Genomic DNA, 22,153 nt, shown 5'->3' on the forward strand with positions numbered 1-22,153 from the left:
CTAGAATTTATCTTGTTGCAAGTGGAGAGTTTTAGGAAGAGGGCTAGAATCCCACACCCACCTTTTGGGTTGACATCCCTCTTCAAATTCAATGTCCACCTAAGTCAGGACAAGGATACACACAGGTCGTCAGGCTGTAACATAGCGCTGTGAGTGCTGTGAAATGGGCCGAGTCTTCTCCTGCTGCAGGTATTCCAGCTCGGAGTCAGGACATCTTCCTGATGATATGAACTGAAGGGGTGGCTCTTACTAACCTCTCACTGACTTGCAAAGCTCCTGAGCTCAGGTGTAGCTTCTGTGGGCTGGGAAGCCCTTCTGTTGGCCAGGCTGCCAGCCCTGAGCATGGCCCTGAGCTGCCATGGTGTGGCCACTGCCACCACACAGAGGGAAAAGTGAGGGCACTGACCATCATGAGATCCCAGCTGCAATCTGTGTGAGGGGCTTATTGGGGGGCAGGGGGCTCTGGTTCCCAGAGACAGCCCCTGCAGAGTCATGCTGGGTCATCCAGCAAGGTGCATATTGATTGACTCTATTTGAGTGGCCACATTTATCCAACTCCTTCTCCTAATTCACCTGACTGTTTAGAAGGAGAGATTGTTTTCCCACAGTGCACCTGCAAAAAATTGAAAAGAATCACTTGTTTCGCTCTAGTGCAGAGGTAAACAGGTTATGCCCTTCTGAAATGGTAGTTTTGAAACAATTGAGTACACTTGAATGGGTATAAAAATCCTAATGCCTTTTCACAGAGTAACTAATCTCACTCAGGTTGGGCTTTCTTAGGAGAAAGGAACTCAGGTTATGTGTCTAAGAGTTATTTCTGCAGTGACTGCATGATTTTTAAAGTATCGTTCAATATGCAAGGACAATAAAATATATTCTTTAACTAGAATGGGACAGAAGTCAATGCTGCTTTTGAACACTGGGTGCTGGCTCAAAACTGCTTATCCAGCTTCTGGAAACTAAACAAATGTTTGAGTTAAAGTCATTGAGAAGGATTAGCTGAAATCCATTTCAGGTCCTTTGGCACAAAGCACACAGGAGGAAACATTGCCTTGCCAGTTAACTAATGCTTCTCCTCTTGCTCCTGGTACTGTGTCTGATTCAAAGCTGTGCAGTTCCTCCCCAAACCCTAGGCACCCGTGAAATTAAGAAATGACAGGAAAAAGACCGCGTCACAATACTTACTGTGATACGGTCTGTTATTCCCTTTCTTTCTTGCCCTGTATTTGAGGCTCAGTGTTAATTTACTTGCATAACTCAAGGTGTTTCCTCTGCTTGTTTGTCCTAGCTATGATTTCTAAACATCCTTGAAATTATTGGCCATAACATCTCTCCACATCATGATATTACTTCAACTTGAGCTACTTATAGAAAGTGCCTCTTTCTACTTTTGAACAGAAATGGCTGGGAGCCAGAAAAGTGTGTATTTGTTTGCCTTTCTATTTTTGGTTTGAAATTGCTGGAAGCCAGTAGGTGGCTTTTTATTTTCTTCTTTAAGATTTTATTTTCAAACTAAATATTATGTATGAGGAGTGGCACATATCTTAAATAACTGGTTCTAGTAACAGGAAAATGTTCTTGTTAGAAATTCTTCTGAAGTGTGGCTCTATTTCTGGAAATCCTTGCTTTCTTGCCTCAGCAGGGTTTTGTATCCTCTCCCATTTCCCTCCATGATTCCTTTACATGCAGAGTGGTGAGTTTTGTAGGAACTTTGCTGGCACCAAAAACATTGGTACAATGCACCAACTCATCATCTGCCCATTCTACCAACCAAAGGAAATCACCCAGGGAGCAGAGAAGTGCTTGTGTTAATCAAATGAAATCACCTCATCTCCCACCTAAATGGATACCTACTAACCTGGTGTGTCTTTGGGAAATAGAATCCAATGTCTGCTGTTGGACTGCACAGAATTTGGTCTCCACAAAGGAAAATTTCAATCCATTATAAAATGAGTAGTGCAGTATGAGGTCTCGTCCCATTCAGGTGAACCAGAAGGTTACTTAATTTTTATTCCAAGAAAATGCTGGGAATTACGTAACCAAACCAGGAATTCAAATCCTATAGATTTCTTTCAGACTAAAGACCAAAATGAACAAAAAAAATCCACTCCTAATTTTATTTATTTATTCTCTCTCTTGCATTTCCTCTTTAAACCCCCCAAACCTTCAATCCCACTCAGCTCCAAAACTCATCACAACCAAGCAAAAAGCAACCCTCTGGCCACATCCATGAGATTTGTTCTGTTTCTTTCATAAAAATAACCTTGGATAGTTTTGAGTTAATCTTGCTTACTGCTTGTTGATTTCTAAATCAGTAAAATTAGTTCACATAACATAGGATTGTCTTTGGAAAAAAATTTTAGGGGTTGGAAGAAGTTGGAGGGTAGAGTTAGAAGGACAAAATGTTTTAAAGCATTTTTTAACTCTACTGCCAAGACTTATGTTATATGAAAATATAATACAGAGCTTAAGTACACAAAATTTTCTCTTTTCGCAGCTTTTCCACTGAGCTTTGAAACCATTCATGGAAGCTGATGGCAATGTTCTTGTAAGTATAATTGAAGTTATGCCAGAGTTATTGATCATCTGAAGAGATCATATGTTGGGATCATATCCTTGTAGTCACAAAGAACAGCATAAAGTAATAGCACATGTGAACAGCATCAGTATCCAAACAAGATCTTTTCTATGGGCCAGTCCAAGCAGAAGGGTTTCCCCAGTTCTGCCATAAGGATAAAATGAAATCTACTGCATGTGCCTGATGCTAGGGGTGCCCTCACTTCCGAGTCCTACCCCTCAATGGATGAGATAACTGTAACCTAAGATACATGAGCTTAGCAAAGGATTTTCTTAGCCACACAGTCTAACTCTTAGGAAGCTTAAAGAAAACACAGCTCTGTAGAATATAAATGTTGATCATAGCTGCCTTTGGTGCCATCTCAGACTCATGCAGTGTAAGTAGAACATTGAGACATGAAGCCTGTTTTTTGGTATTAGCCCAATGGCCCTGCTTTTCCATGTAGATTTTTTTTTCCTTTCCCCTGAAACAGCCTCATATACCTATTTCACCCCATTTTTATTCCAGGGGAGTTTGTAGGCTGCCCCTGGTCCAGGACTCTTGGGGCCTTTGATGCAGCTCCCTCTGACTAGGAAGAGTCAGGAGTCTTTTAACTGGTGTTTGGGAGGGACCTACCCTGAGAGCAGCCAACAGAGCCATCGATTTGTGCAGCAGGTGTGACAATGGAGTGAAATAACGGGACCTCCACTGAAACTGTGGGGCTGTAACAGTCTCAGACATGGTGGTAATAGGGCAGTTTCCCCAGAAGGTGTAGAAACAGCTGTCCTGGCTAGTACAGAGGCTTCCACACAGAGCGGCTGCAGTCCTCCAAGTCCCAGACTCCAGGGGCTGTCAGGAACCTCTCCCTGAGGCCAAAGGTGATGTGTCTAAGCCCTATAGCCCATCTTGGAGGAGCTGTGCTGGCAAGTGGAGGAGGTTCGGGACAAAGTGTGCAAACTGTGAAGCATCAGGGAAAGTGGAAGGGAGAGAGAGATAGAGTCTTTGAGACACAACAGTGTGAAGACCATCAGTCCCCACCTGCAATGGAGAAGCAGGCAGTGTCTACGCCCACTATCAAAGTAAGCAGAACCTCTGGAGAATTGGAAGCATGGATGTTGATGACTTCTTGTATCAAGATGAAGTTCCCGCCCCATCTCAGAACAGGTTGACTGCCCTCATAATTGAAGAGGAGCCAGATGTGTCCATAGCAAAGGACGTGATTCACTTAAACCATGTAAAGCATATAGGTCTACCAGGAAGAAAGGGTGAGACCCTGCAGTGGGTGACTCCCTGGTGTGAGGGACAAAGGACCCATCTAGACCTGTAGGCCTGACCAACCATCTAGAGGTGTTTGCTGCCTGGGAGGGGCCAGCATCCCGGATGTTGTGCAGAGATTGCCAAAGCCTGTCCAGCCCTCTGACTTCTACCCCCGGTTATTATTCCATCTGAGCACAAAGGATGCTGCTAGGGGTAACCAGTGTATGCTGAGGGCCTTAGAGCTGGAAAGTAGCTTTGCAAAGAAGAACCCAGGAATCTTGGTGGACTTCACGAGCCAACAATGTGCCCTTTGGCTACATTAGATAAAGTGTTGCCAGCATGTCAAGGGAGGTCATAATTTATTCAGTGCTGCTGAGGCCACCCCTGGAATGACTTCTCAATATAAGACACATGGTGTACTGAAGGGGCCAATGAAGGGCCAGAAAAATAATTAAGGGACTGAAGCAGCCAAGATAAGAGGAAAGACTAAGTGAACTGGGACTGTTTAGCTTGGACAACAGTCTCCGGGGGGGAGGGTCTTACCCATGTGCGTAAATACGTGAAGGGAGGATGCAAAGAAGAGGATGTGGTTTAATATGGCCAATATGATGGTGGTGCTAAGTTGATGGTTGGACTTGATGATTTTAAAGGTCTTTTCCAACCTTAATGATTCTATCATTCTTAGGCATGACTTAGGATGACTGGGCACTGTCATAGATTGCCCAGAGAGAGTGAGGTGTCTCCATGCTTGGTGAAATGCAAAAGCCATCTGGAAAGAGTCCTGGAAAACCAGGTGCAGGTGGAGAGTGGACTTAGATGACCTCTTGAAGTCCCTTCACTCCTAATCATACTGTGATTCTGTGGAAAAACAGGACATCTAAACTGACAGAAGCTTCTGCTGAAGCTGTCACTTCTCTCATACTTTTTTGCTCATCACTGGAGCCTGCCTGGCACAGAAGTGGCTATGAACAATGCACAGTTGAACAAGTTCCTTTGCAACTCAGTCATGGTGTGTATGCCAAGTGGAGGAATAATAGATAGCAAGTTGTTCTGCAGGACCACTATCCCACCCTGTTCAGTCCTTAGCTAACCAAAGCCTACCAAAATAAAACCTACTCTCTATTACCAGTCATGCACAAAAGTGTGTGTTTTGCAGTTATCCCAGAGCTTTCTGAGAACTACTGCTCTCAGATTTCCCTTGGTAAGAAGAAATAGGAATATCTCTGATGTTCTCAGTTTGTTTTCAGTTGAACCTGTGATAATGAAATAAATCACTTCCCATCAGGAAACTGAAAAACATAGAAAAACATCCATCATTGTTAAAAGCAAAATCATGACATTTGGTTTAGTTTCAGATTGTTTCAGTGGCTATGTCTGCTAGTTACAGTACATCCACATCTAAAATTGCCGTTATACCCCTGGTTTTATTGGTAACAACTCTGCCTTCCACAGTTTTTTTTCTTTGTTCTGCACTGGTAAGAATCACTAGAAGAGTGAAACTTAAAAGTATCTCTTAAGCAATGTTCACCCAGGTCCACTGACATAAAAGATTATTGACTTTTTTATAGAAGAGTTTTCAGCAAAGGAAACTTTAATTTACTTCTTTTAAAAAGGTTTGCCACTGGAGACTTGCTAATGTGTTGTATTCTTATGGAAAATTGAATCCAAACTGTGTTGGTGAGGCATTTTATGAATTTTGTGGTAGATTCATTTAAATATAGGCTTTTTATTGGTTTGAGATGAAAACAGTTTTACTGAAAACTGTTGTTTATTTCATAAAGTATCTATCTGACTCCAAACACTGTGCTTTGGAGGAAGAGATTGTTTTTATTTGTTTATAGATCAACAAAATTTGAGAAGGCAATTTTGTGAATCATGCCACATTTTATTGTTGCAGCTGGGGATAAGAGCTTTCTCTTCTGTGGAGCAGAACACATATTTTTTAATAGGATGAAGCTGGGTTTCTGTACAGCACTAGAACACAACCAGAAGTTGCAGAATTCCAGGCTTAGTGCTGATTTGTTGAAAATTTACCTCAATTTTCAGGAATACTTGGAAATGTATTGAGAAATGTATCTTAATTTAAAAATTTTCATTCAGCAGTTATTTTGCTAGATTTTATCCGGGCAAACTAATTACAGTTCTGGCTGGAAAAACTGGTCTTACTTCCAGCATTAATTTCCCAGCTCCTCCCACAATATATGAAGAAAAGAGGTTTGGTTCATCACCCCTATAAACTTGCAACAGGATACCATTGTTGCCACAGAATAATAAACATAAATTTGTAAATTCTTTTAACTAGCCCAAGCTCTTAGTAGGTGATCAGTTTTTGCCTCAGTCTGATATAAAGTGGGCCCCAACAGATGCCTTACATAACATAGGTATTAACTCTTTCTTGACAGATGAGCAATAGACCATGTTATCTTTCTCTTGATCATCAACAAGGTTAGTGGAAAGACTGCTTCCTCCTCAGCTGTGTAGAGAGAGAGCCACATCCTGTCTCAGTATTGCTCCTCTTTTTGTATGACTTTATACTAGTTATACATGAAATGATCCCAATATAGTGCCATGGCAAAGATGTGATGTTGCTTTACTACATAGATTTTGGGCCAGGAGACCTGATTAATATTTGTTTTTCTTAATATCATTTTTGATAGCTCTGGAGGAAAGTAATTAGTTTGTGTGACCCATTGATTCCCTGAGGCCATATATTATTTCCAGTGTCCTAAATAGGGTGTAAGTTTCTTTGGAATGAAGACATGAAGGGCAGACTATAAAGGATAGGGAAATAGCAGAGTCTCTAATAGACCTGATGTGTTTTTTTATTGCTTTTCTTTGTGTGTTGTCATGGAGAATAGTCTGAGAGAGAGAGGCAGTGGTAGAATAAAATAAAAAAAGAAAAAGGGAAAAAGAATAGTCAGTGAATAAGCAGCAGTCTGGAATTATTCATGCCTGGTAAAGCCTCCTGCAAGAGTGTTGTTCAGGTCATGTCAAATAGGCACCAGATAAGCACAGGGCTGCAATACATGGCTCTGTGCTCTGTGGTACAAGCTGCAGAGATCCCTGCTTCAGAAAGTTGTAGCTCTTGTGCTCTGGTAAATAGTGGTGGCAGTGGTTCTTCTATTATTGTTTGCAGATGGTCTAGTTTTACTCACCTTTAATTTGCCTGTGAGAAGAGCCGTCAAATGTTTCAAGAGTGGTGTGAAATGGGGTTTTGTTTTCCTGGGAAGCTGTCTGGCAAGGTTGAGGGGCTACATTAGGGATGTTCATAGTGTAGCTCTGCAGTGGATCAGGTAGCTGCTACAGGCTTTACATAGCAACGTTGTGGCCAGCATATTAAATCATACGTCACTTCACCCAGCATTTGTCATCCGGAGCCTTCAAACCCTCCCTAAAAATAGAAAAAATGAATGCTTTAGTTCCCACACTAGAGAAGGAAAGGTTGAGGTAAAGAGAAGTCAAGTACTTTGTCCACAATCACACAACCAACCAACCTGTCTGGGGAGAATTTACTCCAAAAGCCATAGCTTCCATTTTCAATAACCTTTTTTGTTCTGTCGTCTTCTCTTTTAGTTTCATTTTCTGTATGTTTATGCAGGATTAAATATGTGGACTGCAAATGCTTGAATGAATTATATTGTGTTATTTTTGCAGTGATTAAAATTTCCATATATTTTGTGTGACTTTTTCTTAAGAAATATTATGAAACTATTTCTTAGGGAAAAAAAATACATGTTCTGCATTAAATAAAAAAGGGCAAAGGTGAAGATCAATTTTTTTTTTTCTTTTTCAGGGTTTCTCAGAATGAGCTAAATGACTCTGAGTCATCTGGCATATATTTTAATCTCCCCATGTTTGTAAATCCTCGTTGTGTAGCCTAATGAAGCATTCAAATGCTGGAGTTTTAACTTCTAATTTTTAACTTGAAAATACAGAATACAATTCAGGCAGACACAGCAGAGTAGAAGCTGCCTGTGGATGTGAAACAGGAAACAGTAGTAGATAGACACATGTGTAATAGGGTTGTGTTTGCTCTTGCTCAACTAGATATACATCAATTTTAATTAACACATTTTGTGCTTCAGCTGCTAACGTCCCTTCAGCAGTGAGTGGGTTATGTGTTTCCATCCTGCATATACCACCAGCATCACCACCACGTCCTTCTCTAGCTTCCCCCTCCCCTTTCTACACAAATGTTGCAACACAATCTGAAATTTCCTCTTTTCTTTCCTTCCTGCATTTCTTACAGGTTCCTTTGCGTCAGAAGGCAAAAAAGAAAAGTCAAGGTAATGAGAGATTGTTTTTTCTTTTCTCTCCTGGATTCCTCTTTTGTTATTTTCTTAATATGTCTTATTCATGGGAGGGTGAGGATTTTGTACTGCTACTCATCTGGTGAAAAGCTGCTTTTTAACTCCACTGATTCTTACACCGATTATTCTGAGAAAAATGACAACGGGCTGTTCCTTTGGACTAAATCCTTGTGGTATGTTAATTGAATCAAAGCTGGAAATCAGTGAGGAATCAGCTGCTTGCACAGACATACACACTAGTGGTTTTCATGTACTTGGCATAATAGTTTTCTCTAGCTGACTTAAATAGATGTATTCTTTTCAGTGCAGCTGTGTGAAGGAAAATATATGCATGCTTCTCTTAAAAGGGTCAAGGGCTGTATTTTTAATTGACAAAAACTCGTGTATGGTTATCTTACCATTAATTACTATCTGCATTATCTATAGCTTACTGTTTTATTTTTGAACATCAGCAAGTCTTTCAAATGAATGTGTGTTACTGTCACAGCCATTATAAAACTGAAAGACTTCTAAGTATATTTTAAGATATGTTTGGATGACTTGCTGAGATTCCTAATTAAGGATGATATGCTTAATTAGCAGCAACATCTTTCCTGGTAATGCAGTTTTAAGCAAGCACAACATTGTATTTTTAATGGCACAGGGTTCTTTATAATGAGCCGACGGAGGATATCGTGCAAAGAGCTGGGGCAAGCCGATTGCCAAGGATGGCTTTACAAAAAGAAGGAAAAAGGAGCTTTCATTGGCAACAAATGGAAAAAGTTCTGGTGTGTGCTAAAGGAGTCATCGCTGTATTGGTACAGCAGTCAGCTGGTGAGTACAGCAAACAGCCAGCTCTGGGTGCCAGACAAACAGCATGTGCTAGGAGCGAGAGAATGGAAGCTGGGGTCACAATTTAGGTACATCTTGGAGGAGTACTACCAGCTGGGTTTATTTCTCAGCCCTGACACTTCTTGTGATCTGGGCAGTGTCTATATTAATTTGAAATATGCAGAAAATGATGTGTTTTCTAGTTCAGCAGGTACTTGTGAAATGCTAACTTGCTGTCTGTTTTGCCCTGTAAAGACCTGTTCTTTAAAGGCTCTGGCAGCATTTGAATTTGAGAAATGTTTTCCTGGGTGTATGCAGTTGCAAACACTTTTTGTAAAGACTCAAAACAGGAATGCTTCTTCACTTATTAATTTAATTTTCAGAAATGTCTCTCCTGTTTCTCTTTTCATCCCCTTCCATACAGATAATTCTGTTTGTGTGCTTGGTTTCTTTTTCTTTTTTCTTCTATTTTTTTTTCCAATTTAATTTTTTTTCCTTTTGTATTTATCCTTTTATTTTTTGTCCCCCTTTTTTTATTTTATTTTTTTTTTCAAATGGCAGAGGGCAGCTGGCTTTACTCTTGGCTTGTTTCATTTGGCATAGAGGGTGTCTTGCCCATCCTAGGAAAATTCAGATACAGTTATTCCCTTCACTTTGCTGTTTGGCACTGCACCCTCTAAAAAGCTCTTATCACATTCGAATGATAGAGTGACAGAGCTAAGAGTTAGGGTGTGAAGAGAATTAGGGTATGCCAGCAAAAATATAGGTTGATACTCAGCAGCTTCAGTGTCCAATTGTGGATGGACATGAGGTTCCCTAAATGCAAAGTAGCTTCTCTGGTAATCAGCATGTTGCAGACACAGCAAAGGATGAAAGATTAAAGGAACCCTTATTAATTCTTAGAGCACTTAAAAAAAATCAAAGGCAATCTGGATGATTTCCACTTGTTTATTTCCACTGCAGTAATCCCCATCAAAAATTTTGCTAACTGTTTCAGGGAAAAAAATAAAATTGTTTAAACCATTAAAAACATCCTCATACCCTAAACAAAACTTTATTCATGTAGACTATTTCACATTCTCCGTTCACTACTGAGTATAGTGTTAGTGGTTGTTTGTGGGGTTTTTGTTTGCTTGTGTGTGTGAGAGAGAGAAGGTTTTTTTGTTAGCTTTTATAAAATCCAAATAAAAACTTTGATGTGTACTTCAAGATGATATTAACTATTTCATTTTGGGGTAAAGGAAAGCAACTCAGATGGTCATGGGCTCTTGCTTTTTATGATTTTGTGGTAGTCTGATATGAATTCCTTTCAAAACTATGTCAAATGCATGCATATTAGAAAGAAAAGAAACAGAAAAATTGAGAAAAAAGTTTTTAAAAGGCACTTTTTTCCTAATGCTTACAACATCTCTGCTTGAAAGACATGGCAAGGCAGTAATACTAATAAGCAGCATCAATACCTTGCAAAACCTTATTAATATAAGGTTTTGTAAATCTGTGTTTGCAATTGTACTTCTGGCCTTTCAGTTTTAAGAAAGGTGAGCTGGCTGGCTGACATGTCTTTTTAGACACAGAAAATATCAGAAAGGAATTATCCTGAGGAATAATCAAGATTGGAGAAAATAAAAAAGGCAAGACTAGAAAAAGTTTGCCTCTGGGAAGAGAAGAGTGATGGGAGAGAGATGCAAATTCCTCCACTTCCTTCACTTGTTCTGGCCTGGTAAAATTCCACTCATGAGATCCAGAGAAACCATGATCATGCTGATTCCAGTGCTCCTAGACAGCACTCATCCTCTTAGTCTGTGCCTGCCTCCTGACTGTTACTGTCTGCCCCCAAATTAACAAGGCTGAAAAATAAGTGTCAGCCTCATTCCAATTTATTTCATTTCCTCTGAAGAGCTCATATGGCTTCAAAATACTGTTGTCTTGTTTCAGCCCTGAGTTCTCACCTATCACAGTTGTACTTTAAGCATGCTAGCTGGTAGTACCTCTTTGCTTTCAACTTCTGCCAACTCTCACACTATTTTATGTTAAAACCTCAAGGTTTCTTTTGGCAGCTTAAAGTGCAGCCTCTCTGTAGCTATAGATTCAATCAGTGTTTGCAGAATGTCAGTAACTGAGGGGTTTGGAAAGAAGAGGAGGTGTTCTTTGCTAAGGCCTGCTTTCTTAAATTCTTGAGACCAGAGGCATGCTTGGAGTTGTGTGTGAGATCAATTAGACCCAGATATTCTCATTTCTAGACTGATGAAGGAGAAATCAGTGACACATTTGCTTGCTTGACAAGTCTCTGGCCTGGCGTTAGGACTGCTTGCACTTCCACTGTCTTCAGTAAAGTTAATCCTTGGTCCCAAGGGAGTGTACAAGATGACAGCCTAAAGTTCTGTTGAAACTGGAATCCTGCTTCTCACGTGCCTGAGGCTTCCTGTGCCTGTCCCTTTTGCAGAGGCTGATGCCAAAGGTGATGGTGAAAGAGCAGAGCTGACGTCAAAGGGACTGGGGGACACTGGTTGCCTGTAGCTCTGCTTGACCAGTTTGGTTCTGGTGAGAAAATGAGCATGGTTTGTTTGTGGCTGTGTGAAAACCAGACACTGGCAACTGTAGCATAGCAACAGGGTGCTGGACCTTTTTTCTAATGGAAATGGAGAAAATAGAGAGTGGGTGGAATTTGTATGGGAACATGCATTATCTTGGATTTGGGTAGATAACCTCATCTGAATATCATCTTCTTGGTCAAGTTTGTCTTCGTGTGCCTCTGAAACTCTGAATGTTTCTGTCACTCTGGTTTAATTTTTGTTCAAGCCACTCTGTTTCTGAGTCTCTCATGAGAGGCCGATTTGGGTACATGATATAGTGTCACTTGTGACATTTGCAGCTGCTATTTCCTTCAACTTAGCATGAAATATTTTGTGAATGCCACAGGTTAAAAGAGTAAAAATAATAAACAGGTCAGCAATAGCAGATCAGACACCCCAAGAGTCAAACTTCTCCTTCACTGAAAGAAAACTTGAGAACACAGGCAAATCTGAATAAATTTTCAATGAGCTAGCTGAGGTCAGGGCCCAGTGGTCTCAGCAGGCTTGGATAGGCTGCCCTGGAACCTCTTCCCATGCACCCTTCTTCTTTCTCTAAAACGTGAGGCAAGTAAACTTCTCTTTGCAGCATGGAAGCACTCCCAGTCTGGGGAGGGGAAGCTGTTTGGACTAGGAGGAAGCACAGAAAGGTTGGTTTTGCAATGAAAACACAGGAAATGTCATAATATATCTGGGCAGTCAGACTTTCTGGGCACATTCAAGAACACCAAACTCCTTGGACAACTGCTCTCCTTTAGTGTCCGTTTGTTGGTTTTGTTGTTTTGTTTTGGTTTGGTTTTTTTTGGTTTTTTTTTTTTTTTTTTTTTTTAGTACTGCTCTCTGTAGGCAGCTGCCTGGAAGACAAGTGTTTAAATAGTACAGTTTGTGATCCTGCCTGACCCTTTAGCTGTTTCAATTCTCATACTGAAACCCCAGAGGGAATTAGTACTCCTACATAGGAAGAGGGGTGGTGGGGGAGGATTGTCACATGCAATCCTGGCTCTTTGTGCTTGTTTCGACTATGTTGGATAGTGTTGGCTGGAATGGGACAAAGGACTAAATGCCACTGTCTGATTGGTCTTTAGGGTAGCTTGACTGGTTTTCCAAATCGAGTTGAAATAGATTGTTGCAGAATGTGTTAACAGTGGTTGTCATGGGGATTCAGCTGAAAAGAAATGTAAATATAAAATTAAAGAGTTGCAGGCTGTGATCTACTGTCACTATTTATCTTTGTACTTTTTTTTTCCCTCATTCACTGCATTTAAATTGGTCCTCACTCCAACAGCTTTGCTGGAAGCTGGATAATTACGATCTTTTAAAAGAAAAATCTTTCACCTTTGAGTTGTAACAGCTACTTACGTGGATGAGAAAAAGTCATTGATGTCAGTTGATGGAGCTGAGAGGCTTGGGGACCTATGGCCCAATATCTTACACAAATTATTCAGAGTTCTATAGGATGCCTCACTGGCGTACCTGGTAGAGAGAAAAAAATCTCAGATTCTGAACTGCTCCTCCAACATCCATAGGATCTTCTGGGGGCAGTGCTGAAACACTGATAAAGCCATGAGGACTACCCTGATTTGCAGACTGGAGCTGTTTCACAAAAACAAGATATTTCATTTTCTAGCACTATTTTTTAAAATCTCGCTGCAACATTACACTCACTTTTAAATGACTTACTAAATCTCCTAAAGCCACAACATTTACATAACATATTGTGGCAAGCTCAAAAGGACATTAGCCTCTTTCATTGGATACATGCATTGAGTTTCATAAATAATTTCTTTTTTTTTTTTTTTGAGTGCAAAGCTTTTTCTGTGAAAAAATGGCTACTTTCTTTTTTGCCACAAGAGTTTGCAGAGACTGTTGTTATTAATGAAATTATTTTTCTACAACTTGGAATAGCAAAAGCACAGATTTATGTTAGTCTAACCTCCATAAAGCCCACAAATGATAACAACTTATTCTTTTAAACATCCTTATTAAGCAGAAAACAGGTCAAGGTTCTTTTCATCTGAGTTTTTTAGGGCTATTTTACAGCTTCGCATCAAAATCTGAAGGAATCTTGAATGAAATGTGTGAGTTAAATAATAGCATGTTAGAGATAACATTTTGGAAGAAAGAAAGCACTTAGTATTTCTATATGCTTTAAATGTTTTAAAATGTCATTTTTATCCCAAGAATGACTGAAAAGATGACTTCCACATGTTCTGTTCCTAGGATTTGTTTGGAATTCTGTTTGCTGACTGAAATAACACTCTTAAAATTTTAAGTGACTTCTTTTTCTTTTTTCCTTTCTATTTTTCCTGTTAATTATGAAGCTACATACTCATCAAAGCCCTCTTTTCTCTTACATGGATGGCACATTTTAGATGTGTACAAATAGTGTATTCCACTCATACATAGAATGAAACATAATTTTTTATTTAAATGAACAAATATGAAATCACAGACAGAATTAGTATAAAATCTAAATGCATTGAGAGAGAATGTGTATGTGAGAACATAATCTTTTACCAACTGGAACAGGCCAAATACTGCATAAGAAGTCGGGTGTTTCTCTGCTGTACAACTATTAAAATTAAAGTGCTGAATTCAAAGCCTACAGATTTTTAGTAATTCATTAGTAATTTAGAGGGAGCTCCCCTAATTTAGATAGAGGAATCTATCTAAATTACTAATGGATTAAGTCAGTGGTTCAAGTCCGAGCTCCATTTCTGCATGGCTGGGAGTATTGCGGGTGACTGTCTCCACACTGGCTTACGGGCTGCTGGTAATTCACTAGTCCTGTACAAAATCCAAACATTCAAATACTTCTTTACATTGACAGTAGAGACAGTGACTTATCTAATGGCATTTCATGGACTTAATCCCCTTCGAAGCATATTTGCAGCACTCTAAACTGTTTATAGGGTGCAGTCTAGACCAATAGTTACTGCACTGATAGATAGAACTGGCTGAGCTGTAACGGCATTTGGAACATGGAAGAAAGGCCAAACCTGTCCCAGACCCAAGTCACCCACTCACCCACCTGATGGCTTACTCAGCTCAGGCCATGGATGGCTGGATGGCTACCTGGGCAGCAAGGTTCTTCACCCATGGTCTCGTGGAGAACTTTTCCTTAAACTGGGAATATTGGTTGACACTGCAGAGAAGCAACTGGCATCGTATGTATTTCTCATCCAGCAATGTGTGCAATAGTGATTGTTGTATCTCTTGAACAGCTTTTTTGAGATTGGTCTGTGATATTCTCAGACTGGTCTTGGGAACTAAACAGGAAATTGGGTATTCCAGATCCAGTAAGTGATCATCTTTCTGGAACAGAAATGCTGGATAACACGTTCTCTACCTTTAGTACAGTGCAGCCCAGGAACCGTGCTCCTTCATTACTCACCAGTATTTACTTGCTCATCCCTATATACTTAATATACTGCGAATCTGGGATGGTAATACTAGATTTAGTTAGCTGTTATTCTGTCTTAATGACTGTAGCCTCATGAAATTCCAACCTGTGGAATGGAAGCAAAAGCTCCCCAAGCTAGTCACTAAACAAGTTTTACAGATACAAATACAAACATAGAGTGTTAAAAGCCAACAGTAGCAAATAAACACTTTTTCATACAAATATTACAAATTGATATTTTTTCAGTCCAGATGGAAAAAACCTATTTTTTCTCCTGTACTGAAAGAAAATAAGAAAAACCCCTTCCACTGATGCTGTGTGTCTGTGAGTGTGTGTCTTGGAGCAGCAAAACCACTTCCTAGTGAGGATGTAAAATATAAACTTCTCACATGAATGTTTAATATATGTAAATGACAGGAATGATGGTTAGGCCATGATTTATTGTATACTGAAGAACTGATACGCAGATGTGAGGGGAAGCCACCCACTGAAGTATCCATTCTGTATCCATATTTCAGTTCTTGGAGATTCATACTTCCAAGCATTAAACCTCAAAGACTTGTCTGATGAACATCTTTTTATAGTCTCATCATATTCATGCATAATGAGACTTGAGATACTGTCAGACATCTTCATTTATCCTCTTCCTTTGTAATTGCTGTGTGTATTTTACCTGCTTTAACTCAGTGTACATTTTCAGAATTTTAATGTGTCTATGAGCAATGGCTGGGAGCAGCAAAAATTTAATTCAGGAATGAGCACTCTGTGTTTTGGAAAGTACTTTTTTTCCTGACATTATGTCCTACAGACTTTTGTCTACATTATAGACAAAAATGTAGACAAAACGTGGGTTTTTTGGTCATCTTTTGCTCATCTTAGGAGGACTTATAATCTTATTGCAGGTGACCAGGTGTATGTAGATAGATGTAGTAAGGAAGATGTTTCTGCTTCAGATGTTTCAGTTTCAGGCAGCACAAACAGGGATTTGAGGCTTGTCACTTCTGTTTTGCTGGAGCAATGCTCTGACTCAGAGTCCTGCTGACTGAGAACAGAGACGTCAATGCTCAGCAAACCTCCTCGCATGCAGAAAGGGCTGACTGGATATAAACAGAGTACTGTAAATGTAAATGTCTGCCTGGATTTTGCTACCTCTTGTACCATGCCTGCAAATTTCTGTGGGGAGTGATAGCTGGGTGACCGAAGCCCTCTGAAGCAGGTTTGCAGTGTTTAACCACAGAACTCAGCTGCGTGGGATGATCCCATTGCACCTTGTGGGATGGGAGCAGCCTGCATTGCCTCTGCCTTGCTTGTGTACAGCTGACCCTGCAAAACGGTCCATGCTGTTATTATACAGGGAACACCCTCCTCCATTTCTACTTAGAATCATCTTGAGGCACTTTTGAATTGTATTTTTCATCTATACATAGGTCATTTTATGTGCTGCTGTTACATGTCTGTGTAAGATACACACATGCTGTATGTACCATGGCACAAACCCACCTTTGAGATTGTAGGTACCATCCAAACCTGAACAGATGATATGTATAACCCTTGTTCAATCTTATTGGTCAGCAAAATCTATGCTTATACTCTGCCACTTGCACCTAGAGGAGTGGTGGCTTTCCAGCACCCCAGATTTGCACAAATATAGCTGGTATAGAAATATTTCATCAGGCGTTAATGTGTCCCCATGGTGATGAGCATATATTTTCACAGTATAAAAAGCAGTCAAAAAGAAGCACTTGCATGTTAAATATTATTCAGAATTGGAGTCTACTCGCTTACCAGTTGGTTGATGTGGTGATATATTGATATTTTTCTTTTATGGAAGGCTGAAAAAGCAGAAGGATTTATAAGACTTCCAGACTTCAGTGTGGATCGTGCAATTGAATGCAAAAAAAAGCAGTAAGTTTATCTCTTGTTCCCAGTTTTGCATGATTTTTACAATGTTGCAAGGAATGAATCTCAGTAGTCTTTGACAGTGAAGCTGTGAGGATTTCTTTTGTGTTGTATAAATAATGAGATATTAATTGAGCTACTGAAAGAAAACCATATTGTAAAAATATTTTTGAAAAATCTCTGCCAGATGTGCTCTGCTAAAACCACAAACAACAGCAACAAAAAAAAAAAACAGATGAGTGGGCCAAATGCTTTTTCTTTTCCTTTTTTTCATTCACTGATTATGAGTAGACTGTAGTTCTCATATGCCCCCTCTTAGCTGAGGAGCTCAACGGTGGTGCAAATAATGCTGCATTCCTCCAAGCCTGGACTATTCTTTAGGCTGCTATGGTGCAACTGAGCTTGGCTGTATTTGAAGCCTTTGGTTGTGCAGGGAATAAATACCTTCTTTAGCAGGGTGAACATTTAAAAATATTCTCTCCAAACTCCACAGGCAGCACTGACTTCCAGCTGCTTCTGAGCACACTTCAAAAGTTTGGAGGGGTGTTGCTGTTGTTTAAAGTTATAAAATGAAGCATGGTTTTAATTGCATCCCTCAAGAGAAAGCCTTCATTCTTCTGATGGAGAAGTCAGAAGAGTCAGTCACTGTTCAGCCACTGTGTGCTGCTTGTGATTTTACTGTGTAACATTTCCCTTCCCTCACCCATCAGTTTTCCATGATTTGGGGTCTCAGCCTGATTGACCACAGCATATGGAAGCTGTTCCATGTCTTGGGTCACTAGTGGTGCTTTCTTCCAACATTTTTTGAGTTTGCTTTACATCTCAGAGCTGGAGGAAGCAAAACTGCGCATAGTATTTGAGGTATGGGAATGCAACAGAATTATGTAATGAAATAATGGAAGACTTTGTTTTATTCTTTATTCCTTTCTTTTTAGTTCCTGTAGTTTATACTCTCTGAATAATGTATGGCCTAGGAAATGAGCTAAAAATAGACTAGAATTATAAAGGAAGAGCTGTATTGATGGACAAGATAATCCGGATTAATACAGTGAAGTGAATAAATATTTTAAATAATTCATTTAGTATTATTTTTTTCTTTCTTGTGGAAACTAGCTTTCTTCATATCTCTCTTTTTTTTTTTTTTTTTTTTTTTTTTTTTTTTTTTTTTTTTTTTTTTTTTTTTCCCCTAAAGTGCTATTAAGATCAGCCACCCACAGATCAAGACATTTTATTTTGCGGCAGAAAATGTTCTGGAAATGAACACGTGAGTAGGAGCGAGTGGTCATGTTTCATCCTGTCTCATGCATGAAAACACTCTTTGAAAGTTCATTCTTTCACTGTCAAGCAGTCATTGACAAAGTTATTTGGGGAATTATTGAGTCTAATTTTTCTGGTCACTAAGTGGAAGAAAACTACTGCTCTTTGTTCACTAATTATGATTGAAATCAGAATCACATAATTAGCCCAATTTTGATACTAATCTTCCCAATATTTGCTGGTATAAATCCCTTTCTGTTAGAGCAGTGCTAAGATTTAATAGCAAGTACAGCACCTGGGAAGGAGTGAGGGGAGAAAGGAAAGAGAGGGAAAAGTCCCAGAAGCGATCTAGGACTAGAATATAACAGCTTCTGATTTCAGAATATTATATCAGCTAACAAGGAGGGTCAGAGGGATAGAAGGGTTTGTTTCTTAAATGTAAATAAGCACTAACTTCAGCATCAAACTATGCTGTAGTTGAATGATCCTCATGATAGGTCAGAAATTTTCTTTCCACAAATGTCCAGAAGATTAACAATCAAATATTTCTTATTGGAAGAAGTAGAAATGGATATGAATGTTGCCACTTTTGAAACCACTGAGCTATCAGAAAGACATTATTTTCTACTAATCCAATTTTGGCTGATTTAGATTTATCTCATATCTTTGCCTTTTTTTACTTCTGATTGCAGTTTGTTGTCTATACTATTGCATTAAATGGCCAAATACTGGATACAAAGCAGTACGATTTAAATGGGAGGAGAGTTTCTATAACAGTCATGTCAGGATTTTAATCATGTCTCTTCTGGTGATCTTTGTGGGATTTTTCACAGGGCAATGACTTTTCATTCCCTGTATAAATGGGAGACCTCACAAATATTTAACACAACAGAAAAAGAGGGAGCTTGAGAGAAGGTGTGTGACTTTCTGAAAATCTATAGATACAGAAATGTACAATACTGCAGTAGTGGGTGTGCATAGATATGTATCAATAAATCTGTACTCTACAGATGCCTACAAGTAAATATAGATGAAAAGAATCTATTGCCCTTTGCAAGCTGGAGCATCATGGAGCATTCTGATGGGGAGATAACCATCCATTTTAGTGTTCCTGCATTTCCCACCAGAGCTTCTGAATGCAGTGACAAGTTCCTGAGGCAGATAGGATGAGGTTGGCTGAGAATCAGGGACAGCTGGGCAGGAATATTTCAGTAGAGAGGGTAACCCTGGTTAAGAAAGAAGAGATGGAAGGGTATATGGGGAAGGAAAATTACAGCTAATGGAGGATATTAGTAAGTGCTAACAGCCAGTTTTGAGCCCAGCTGGAAATTCTCGTGTGAAAAATGTTTAGTCTCCTGTGAGTGAGTGATTAAAATCTATGCAGGTGTCTTAGCTCTTATGCCCCCAGAATGATTTTGTTCAAACTCCACTTCTTGAGTAAATTTCATTTTGGCTTAAAATTAGGTGGCTTAGTGTTAGAGCAGCCTGCACTATGCTGTACTAACTCCCCACTGTTGCAACTGATGATGTTTTCCTTGGCAAAGTATAAAATACTTGCATTTAATACATAAAGTACACGCATACTCAGGCATATGTCAAAACAGACTAAAAGACATCTGTTCTCTTGGCTCCAGTCCTGCAAATACACATGTGAATGGTTCCACTGAACTCACCAGAGCATTTGTGTGTGTCAAGTTCCTGGTGTGCATAAATGCTTGATGGATCATGACCTTTTGTAACTCTTCATGCATATATCGACATATGCATATACTTGTCTGTATATCTCTATAAAATCAACAGTGGATTTATTAACACAGTCATTTGTTTCACTAATTTATCGTGTGTATGCTATTGTCACGCACACATGAAAAGTAAAGGCATGCTGACTAGCTGCATGCATTTAGCTGGCCTGTTGTACGTAGCTATCAGTGACCTGTCTGCCCTTGTCATTAATGAAGCCTTAGAATTTTTTTAGCAAATCTTTTCCTTGTTCGGGCGGATTTTCATTTAAAAAATAATTCTGTTAGGATTAGCTGTCAGAGAAGAGTCAAGGGATCACTCTTACAGAAATGACGCTTTGCTTCTCTGAATTGTTTGTGGCTCTATTGCTCATATTGCAGTCTAGTGCATTACTTTGATGCTGATCTTACTAGCAAATTCCCTATTGCTTTAGTAGAACCAAAATCAAACAAAATGTTTTTTTTCAGTAACAAATTCCTGCCCTGAATACTTTCTGTATATATGCCTTTAGTTTTAATCTTAAAAGCTTGAGGGTTTTCAGTCGTTAGTTACTTAAAATGTGGCTAGATCTGAATGACCTACAGGCAAATATAATATAGAAAAAAGTATGGCTAGGAAATGTTTCTAGCATTAGAAGAATACGGGTACCTAGGAAGATAAGTGAAAAACACCCTGGTTAATAGCTTAAAACAACACAGGAAGTGACACTTAATAAAGCCAAAAGTACATAGCAAGTTGAAAAATGTGGTATGTTATGATCAAAATGTTTGGTTTCAAGTAGCACAGACTGAGCTGCAATAGTTTTGGCCAGGGCAGCTGACATCATCTTCTATGGCTCCCATGCCTTTTTCTTCATCTCAGGTGAAAGATGACACCTCAACAGCTGGACTAATTCACTGACATGGTGTTACAGCACAAAGACTTTTTTCTTTAGCTTATACAAATGTGACTCCTGGGTCATCAGTACTACCTTTTTTTTTTTTTTTCCAGTATGAGGGAAGGATGTCCCAGGCAACTAATCCTGTTCACTACAGGGAATATTAATATGGAGGTAACTGGTGCCTTTCTAGAAGATGATCTAAGAAATTGAAACGTTGACATTTAGTCTTTTAGGCTAATGAAAGCAGATATGATGATGTAGAACAAAACTGAAAGGAACAAAACTAGTCTGAAGAGCATGCGAGTGTCTCTGACTCTGTGTTCCCTCTGTTTCAAACACAGGTGGCTAAGTAAGCTGGGAATGGCTGTAGACCCTCTGGCACCAAACAGGAAGAACGAGGAAGGTATGTTCCTAACTAGTTTCAGTGTATAACAATATTGTGTTCTTCAGAGTTTTTGCATGGCCAAATTTTTGTCATCTATTTTCTTTCTATTGAACTGTCACCTTGGGTCTATCTACTGTCTGAGCTCAGAGAAACCACATTATCACAGTGCAAGGTAATCACAGGAAAAGAAAAAATGGTGAGAAACAGTGTGAGTGAAAGACACTAGGTGATCTTGTGAGAGGTGTGTAACTACTTTTTGGCAGTTTGCTGGCTTGCTAAGCCTACCAAGTGTGAAGAGGAACAGCTGTGCTGCTCTGGGTTTTGAGCTGGTGGGTTATATTACAGGACTTGTTCTACAGCATGGCAGCTTGCAGGCCTGGAAATACGTTATGCTCTGCAGACTCAGCCCTACTGTATTCTTCAGCCCTGGGGGTTTCAACAGCTGCAGTTGGGGCATGAGGGGGTGTTACTGCTATTCTGGAGCCTACAATTTGCTTCAGAGCCAAGCCCAAGTTCATTATGGAATGAGAAACTTTAGAAGTTCTAAACTATTTATTTATTGTCTTAATTTGTACACTGACCTAATATAAATCTTTGGTGGGAGGATACCAACACTCAAATCACAAATCTGGGCAGAGGAGATGATTTAGAATGAGAAGAGCTCTGAATTTTATGTTACCAAACCAGGAATGGACTCTAACCTGAGGAATATGTGTCATCACCTGGGCTTTTAAGTCTCCATTTTTAGGGTACTGCTACCCAGGCCCTTTTTAGAACTTCTAAGCTTGTGAAGGAGCTGTCATTATCAAGAAGAAACTGATATTTGCAGTAGTATGAACACTTAGGTGATGCAGCCTGATTTGTCTAAACAATGAATTGTTCCTCTCTGCATTCCTTCTGCTTTATCACAAAATTCAAGACTGTAGTTTATGTCCATGCTTGGGACATGTAATTACATTATTGATTAATTTGATCTGGCTCCATTTATGCTCTACTATTAGAAGCAGCTTTGGGGTTGGTAAACACAGATAATACTGATTCCTGGAGAATTCAGCAAGTCTCATAGTTTCTTTGTTTTCAGTTCA

General features: G+C 39.5%; 1 protein-coding gene across 3 annotated transcripts in view; it reads left to right on the plus strand.

Moving 5' to 3' along the window:
- The window catches only part of IPCEF1 (interaction protein for cytohesin exchange factors 1), an 80,657-nt gene that overhangs the window by 34,595 nt on the left and 23,909 nt on the right, over positions 1–22,153 (plus strand). The window contains exons 2-7 of one of the 3 annotated variants that reach the window (XM_066179062.1): positions 2,498–2,548; positions 8,064–8,100; positions 8,768–8,937; positions 16,739–16,812; positions 17,999–18,070; positions 21,025–21,086. In XM_066179062.1, coding sequence (XP_066035159.1) covers positions 2,525–2,548; positions 8,064–8,100; positions 8,768–8,937; positions 16,739–16,812; positions 17,999–18,070; positions 21,025–21,086 — 439 coding nt within the window. In that variant the 5' untranslated portion in view covers positions 2,498–2,524. Of the gene's footprint in view, positions 1–2,497; positions 2,549–6,224; positions 6,260–8,063; positions 8,101–8,158; positions 8,298–8,767; positions 8,938–16,738; positions 16,813–17,998; positions 18,071–21,024; positions 21,087–22,153 lie in introns of those variants that run through there. The other 2 variants (XM_066179064.1, XM_066179063.1) reach the window with 2 other exon arrangements.

Source organism: Chamaea fasciata, unplaced genomic scaffold (assembly GCF_029207755.1).
Source record: "Chamaea fasciata isolate MVZ Bird 193981 ecotype frontalis unplaced genomic scaffold, bChaFas1.0.hap1 SCAF_3, whole genome shotgun sequence".
Taxonomy (NCBI): Eukaryota; Metazoa; Chordata; class Aves; order Passeriformes; family Sylviidae; genus Chamaea; species Chamaea fasciata.